Below are 7,165 nucleotides of genomic sequence, written 5' to 3' on the forward strand. Positions count from 1 at the left end.
GCTATAATTCACAGGGATTCACACACTTTACTTACGGCTTGACTTGATTATCTCTATCTTCAATCTCTTTATCTATCTATCTGCAATTCTAATCTCGCTTTCTTTGCCGGGCTTATATGCTAAAAAAGAGGGTGCCTGGAACAGACTAGAATTGCCAGGACAATTCACGATCCTTCGAGAATCTCATCACATGTTACCAGAATCACGTGACTTCCGTTGTCGTAACAATATTTTGTAATAGCTACATCCATTTAACACTTTTTTAATATTTTAACTGTATATGCAATAACTGTGTTGATTTTTACAGCAATGCTGATGTTTTCCATTAGTTGTATAAATCACTAATGTTGATTAATGTGGTTTATTGAAGAAAACTTGATTGAAGTATGATTATAGTTGTATGCATTTTCAATTATTATAACTTCTGGAAATATTGTGTTGGTTTCAGGGATTGGAACTTAATCCAAAGGATGCTTGGGCCACTCATGCTCTTGCTCACGTATTGGAAATGGAAGGTCGTACCAATGAAGGGATTGCTTTTATGAGTTCAACAGTGAAGAACTGGGAGGTTACTAAATACCAATAATTTTTTATGGATATCTTGTGTACCAATATGCATAGTATTTTCAAGAACTATATATGTATATATATATTATGATCATTGTTAAAGTTATGAGCCTCTACAGTGCAAAAGCTGATATCAGGCTTTGGCTGCATCCTTAGTGTCTGTTTTTTCATACACTAAAAACAATGAAAATACCACAAAAGCCTATTTACTACAGGAATATTCTAAAGGTTATTGTTGAAGTAATTTGTGCCTTCTACTTTAACTACATTACTGAAGATCTTGAATGAGAATTTTTTCCTTAATAACATACTATACAACATGTATTAAAATGATTTGTTTGTTGATATAGCTTGTATATAAATTTTAACCTGTTTTCTTGACCTGTAATACTTTTTCTTAAAAGTCACAGTTTAATTAATACTTAGAGTATTTAGTGCTTATTTTTGTAATTTTATGTTCAAAATATTATAGTATTTATTACAAGTGACAATTTATAAGTATGCCACTCATTGTTAAACTTTTTTGTTAATTTTGCTGTATTTTTTTTTTTTGCTTTTGCTTTTTATTAAAGCTTGAACTTCTGTTTTTTATGGATCTTAAATTGATGTCAGTTTTTTTCTATTTTCTATTTTTTTCTGGGTTTTAGGTGAACAATTTGTTGGTTTGTCACAATTTCTGGCACTGGGCAGTGTATCATATTGAACAGGTCAGTGAAAAACAATAATGTATGAAGTTTACTATAGGCAGGTAGTGTAATTGCTTACCATTGTCACTACTGATCACTACTTTAGATTGCAAAATCATCATCATATGACACAAAGTTCAAGATTATTGAAAATAGTATCACAGGGCATAAAAGTAATAACACTAAGACAAATGACAGTGAGCATGTATCTATGACATGATATATACAATATACCTAAATTACACTATTTTAAACACAATCAACCTAGCATAGAACATTGTAAAACTGAATCTGTCTAGCCTAGATCATGGTAGTCATTTTAGACATAGCTTGGACTATTTGACATTTAGTAAGTTTATTTTAGATGACTGATTGGAAACAAAATCAAATTAGCTTAGATAATGGTAGATGTACTCAACCTAGCTCAGATAATGATAGATGATAGTAACCTAACTTATAAATTAGTAGAGGAAATTAACCTAGCTTAGATGATAACAGAGACAGGATAGTTTTAATTGAGTTCATAACCTACAGAACCAACCTAGTGTAAATCTATTTACATTCCACAGGTCCAGTTTAGACAATTAAAAAGATACAACAAACCTAGCTTATATCTTGGTAAAAAGATAATTATTGTTGGTTATAACATTGTAGAGAAAATCAGCCTAAATTATATTCTTGTAGGCACTGCTTTCATTCTGATTGCCCTTGTTACTTTGTTATTCTCAATGAGTAATATTTTACTTGCCTGGGAGGCTACTGCTGCAATACTGCATGTTGTAAAAGGATGTCATGAACAGTGTCCTTCAGTGGTCGATCAGGTGATATCTAGAGGTTATGGAATGAGACTGATCAGTCATTTGCATAATACTAGCTGCAAATGAGAAGTTTCTCGAAAACTGAGCATCATTATAGTTAGTTAGTCTGGAACAGGATCTTGAAGAAGAAGAAGGAAGTAGTAAGGGTTTGGAACTTCATATTTCACTTTATGTTCAGTATCATTATTCCATTCAAAATCATGGCTTAGTTATTCAGAGATTTGGCATTACTTTGTAATCAACATCTTGATATAATTTCCTATTATTGAACAGAGCTATCCATTTGTTCAAAAGTTAATTCAATTTTACGTGAATATACCACAGTAGTAATTTAAACAATATTGCTTAAATGGTGATGGTCATAGAATGACTGTAGTTTAGACTCGTTTTGTTATATTAATAATTATATGGTTTCAACAGCCAACATTTATGTCTATTATATTCATTTGTTTTCATTTTCTTATCACCAGGGTGAGCTAGAAGCAGCAATGGATATCTTTGATACACAGGTTGGAAAGAAATTACATTCTGGATCGTTCCTGGACATTTCTGATGCTACAGCTCTTTTATATCGTTTGGAACTTGAAGGTTATGAGATTAATGTAAACGGGGATTTAACCATGTCAATTTATATGGGTATTTGTATATAATGACATTTCTCTGCTTTAATATGCAATTTAATTAAATATTCAGTGAGCAATTTGGGTTCATTGAACTGTATCTCAGGTGGGATTTTAATTTTTAACAGTAATATTAAGGAGCAAATAATGGAAATAATGTTACACACTAGTGATGCAAATTACGTTTCATTAGAATAGTGTATGGAAATTATAGCTAGATGGTTATACACTTAAGTAGTGATGCATCTGTTGGAAAGATATATGAAGTGTAGAATCCTGGAATTGTAGAACCATAAGTTGAAATGAAAATAGTTTTTGAAACCTTATTGAGAGCAGCTTTATCAGGGCTGTATCACTATCATGTAAGTGTGTATGCTTTTCTGTAAGTGTTGGCAGAATAGTAGTATCCAAAGTTTGTTTCAACTTTAAATTTCACACATTCCACGATATACACTAAACTATGGCTTAAATAGCTACATCTTTATTGTGCTATGTAACTCTTCTTTGTACAATGGACTAAAGAAAATTTTCTCAGTCAGTTTAAATTTTCGATTGAGTCAACAAAGTTCTTTCTAGTAGAGAGGATAAAAGCTAAAATTCATTAAAAGACTTAGTGCCTTAGAAAGTAGGAGATCCTGAGTAGCAAGGTAATCAGATCACACAGTGCACTAATAGATTATGTTGTTATCAGAGGCTCAGAATGACTTGTTCCTCCAAAGAAACCTTCTAAAATTAAGCCTCAAATTAAGTGGCTATTTTGAAAAGTTAAACACCACATATTTGTTTTTGTGTGTAAGATATAAAAAAATAAATATATTTAAATTTTAAATGATATATACTTAAGTTACCAGTTAGAGGCTTCTAAAATCTAATTAATTGCAAATAAAATAATTGTTTTCCCACTTAAGAGAACATTTTTTGAAGGTCAGTTTTAACTCCGAATGTTACTGAGAGAACACGGAATGAATCACTAGTTGTATGTCATTTGAAGTTAAAATAGATGTTTTTGAAACACATTTAGGAGCCCAAGTAAAGGACAGATGGAGGGAGGTTTCAGAAGTATGTCGCACATACATTGAGGATCATACTTCAGCTTTCAATGACACCCATATTTTCATGTCATGCCTTGGGGCAAAAGATGAAAATGCAACAAAGCTGCTAATGAATTCCCTTGATCAGTACATCAGGTAAATCAATGTTATAAGTTGTTATTTGGAAACTGAAGTTTTAAAAATTCATTTTAAACATTGAATTAATCATACACCCCTTAACTTTTATAAAAACATTGTTTTTAATTATGCTTCATACTGCTTTTGACTAATACTTTTTTAGTTAAGCATCTTAAATGAAACACAAATCATACATACAATTCAAACAATTAACTATAACCATGCGTCACCATCTTGGAAAAGCTGTTCACACCAAAACAATTGTTGTTTTAATAAATGGCATATATAAATGATGTTGCTAGTGTGTTTGTTTTGTCACAATTGACCTGATGATCTCTGAATGGAGGGAAATGTGTTATCAGCAATGGATATTACAAAAAATAGTATGATTGAAATACTATTATTATATGCTCTTCTATTACTTGAAAATCCCTAAGAGACTAGATAAAGAATGCAGTGTTAAAAAATATAATAGACCTAGTACTAATGTCTTATTAAACATTTAATTAATTATGATCATGCTTTGCCAGCTTAAAAAAGACGTTCACACTATAACAGTATACCAGTTGTTGTTGTTGTAACAAATGGCTTATGTATGTGGTGTTCCAATCACTACTGTGCTTTCTGTGTCCCAGCTGGCCTGATGAGCTCTGGATTGACTGATATGCATCATCAGAAATGACTATGGCAAACATAGTGTGGTATTATTATTATCATAAACATAGCATGGTATTATTATTATCATAAACATAGTGTGGTATTATTATTATTATAAACATAGTGTGGTATTATTAGTATTATAAACATAGTGTGGTATTATTATTATTATAAACATAGTGTGGTATTATTAGTATTATAAACATAGTGTGGTATTATTAATATTATAAACATAGTGTGGTATTATTAGTATTATATATTCTTCTAATTCTTGAAATTTCATAAGGGATTTGATAAAGAACATAGTTTTAAAAAATGAAATAAGTCTAATACCTATGTCTTATGACAAATATAATATATTATAATAGCACATTGCCATCTTAGAAAAGGTGTTCACACCATAACAGTTGTTTTCATTTTATTCATTATTTTGCAAAGTTTGGTCCGTTCTATTGAAATATATCTATGTTTTGTGTATTAATAAGCTGTGTGGATCTTAATAGCAAATAGTCTGAAAGCAGTAACTTATTTCATCTTTTATTTATAATTAGTTCAATTAAAGCTTGTTTGTTGAAATGTTTAAAATGACTTTCAGATAAATTTTAGATTCTATGAGAATTATTTGCACAATTAGCTTAGAATGTGGATTTTGGACTCAGTCTAACTAAACCTTGTGATACTTTGTTGGGATTATTACAAAAATTATATTTAACAAAAAGGATACCTAACTGGTGATTCAATGCACTGTAATGATTATAGGTATTTCAATTTCTGACGCATTAATGACATACAGCATTTTAATCACTTTACTAAAGCATGATTGTCTCTATTAATTTATAATTTACTTTTAACTCATTTCTGATCTGTATACAGTTGGATTACTTTTGATTATACGTCTTGATAATAATGTGCTCAGATAGTATTTCAGATAGGAAACTTGTTTCTGTTGACCAAACAAAAAAGTGCAATTAGCCAAAGTACAACACGTGAGAAGCATCTGAGTTGTCAAAACAGGTAAACTTGCCTCTGAAATATGAAAAGCTTTCCTTGTTGATTTGCTCTCATACTGCCAACAACAATGTGACTAAAGTTCTGAATGCCCTTCTTGACTCTATTCTGAGCATGTGTCAACATGGGCATCCACAGACATTTCTCCAAGGGGGAAATTTCTAAATCAAGGGTATATATATATATTCAGAATAAATATAGAAAGAAATATGTTTTTAAATTTCCAGGGGAAACAATGCCTTATCCCACAGACACCCATATGTGTCAACTTATCCATAGTTTTCTATTTTTCCACCTTTTACATGACTTATTGTGCCCACAGCAGGAATAGCCATATTAGCCCATTGTGAAGATTTGTGCTTAACAAGAAACAAAAACCCATGTAGGGACTAAAATTCGTTATCCAATACGTTAATGGAACTCCATAAATCTCAGGATTTAAAGAAGAGATTCCATGATATTCATATTGTATTAATCATTTTGGACCAGAGTGGTGATTCTTAATGAAACAGCATGAGTTTTCAGAAAAACTTATTGTGTACATACACGAGAACACTCAGTTGTGGAAAACCTGCCTTTTTCTTATGGTAATGATTGCAAAGAATTATGAGTATAATAATAAATCATAAAATATTAGAAAACATTCTTTTACTCAAACCTATTCACTGCCATTGTCTGAAGAGCAGAATTAAAGTCAGTTAACTTTAATTCTGATGAATCTCTTACTGGTATTAATTGTCGTTTTTCTCAGGTATGTTCTACCTTAAATTTTGAACTAATTTTTATTATAGCTGTGTGTACTCATTCTGGAATATTCAGTTTGAAAATCCTTATATTTTCCACTTTTTGATTTTCAGGTCATTACTTATGCTTTTACAAAATAACTCAATGTTACTAACCTTTTAGCAGGAATATCTGCCTCTACTCTTCTTACTTCTGAAACTATTGCCTCTCAGACTCTTATTTCTTTTTTTGGGGGTGGGGGGGGGGTTAAAGGTTCCATGTTGTATTCTACACTTTGACCCATTATCAGTTTTCTGCCCTGCACTTTTTATTTTGTTTAACTTTGAGAATTTCTTCTCCAGAGGCAGTTATCATTTATCAGGTACTCTTGTTATCTGTTTTATTTAATCAGAATCAAAATTTTTATCTTGCAGTCTTCCTTAGCTGTAGCTCTCACTGTTTTAGTATCTCTTACCACATGGCTCTTATGTTACTTTAATGTCTTTGCCCATCATACATTGCTAAAAGATATTGTTTCCCCCTAAATTTTCAGCTGACCCTGAAAGAGTTTCCTATTTGCAATACTAATCTGTACTATTTTCCCATTCTTGAGAAGTATGCCAGCGGGAGCTGATTTGGGCTTTAGCATCTCAACATATTTATGGTAGGGGCACTTTTTAGACTAATGTCAAGTAATCTTTGTTGTCCTTCCTTGCCTCATTTACTTCTCAGTCAATTACAGCTACTTTACTCATTTCTCCTGATTTTATCAAGTGGCCAAAAGTTGTAGAAAGCAAGATGGACATTCTTGTCCCAATCAATGACTTTCCAGACAAATCTCCTATCTGGACTACTGAGGGGGGGGGAGTCATCTTGGTCATTGATTCATCTAAGAGACACATGGCTTTGAGATCCAT

The 7,165-nt window shown here is 31.4% G+C and overlaps 1 protein-coding gene across 3 annotated transcripts in view; it reads left to right on the forward strand.

Moving 5' to 3' along the window:
- The window catches only part of LOC106459233 (tetratricopeptide repeat protein 38-like), a 57,219-nt gene that overhangs the window by 22,119 nt on the left and 27,935 nt on the right, over positions 1 to 7,165 (forward strand). For 2 of the 3 annotated variants that reach the window (XM_022385680.1, XM_022385679.1), the window contains exons 5-8: positions 449 to 568; positions 1,215 to 1,274; positions 2,542 to 2,707; positions 3,713 to 3,878. In XM_022385680.1, coding sequence (XP_022241388.1) covers positions 449 to 568; positions 1,215 to 1,274; positions 2,542 to 2,707; positions 3,713 to 3,878 — 512 coding nt within the window. The remainder of the gene's footprint in view (positions 1 to 448; positions 569 to 1,214; positions 1,275 to 2,541; positions 2,708 to 3,712; positions 3,879 to 7,165) is intronic. The other variant, XM_013918836.2, reaches the window with a different exon arrangement.

Source organism: Limulus polyphemus, unplaced genomic scaffold (assembly GCF_000517525.1).
Source record: "Limulus polyphemus unplaced genomic scaffold, Limulus_polyphemus-2.1.2 Scaffold579, whole genome shotgun sequence".
NCBI lineage: Eukaryota > Metazoa > Arthropoda > Merostomata > Xiphosura > Limulidae > Limulus > Limulus polyphemus.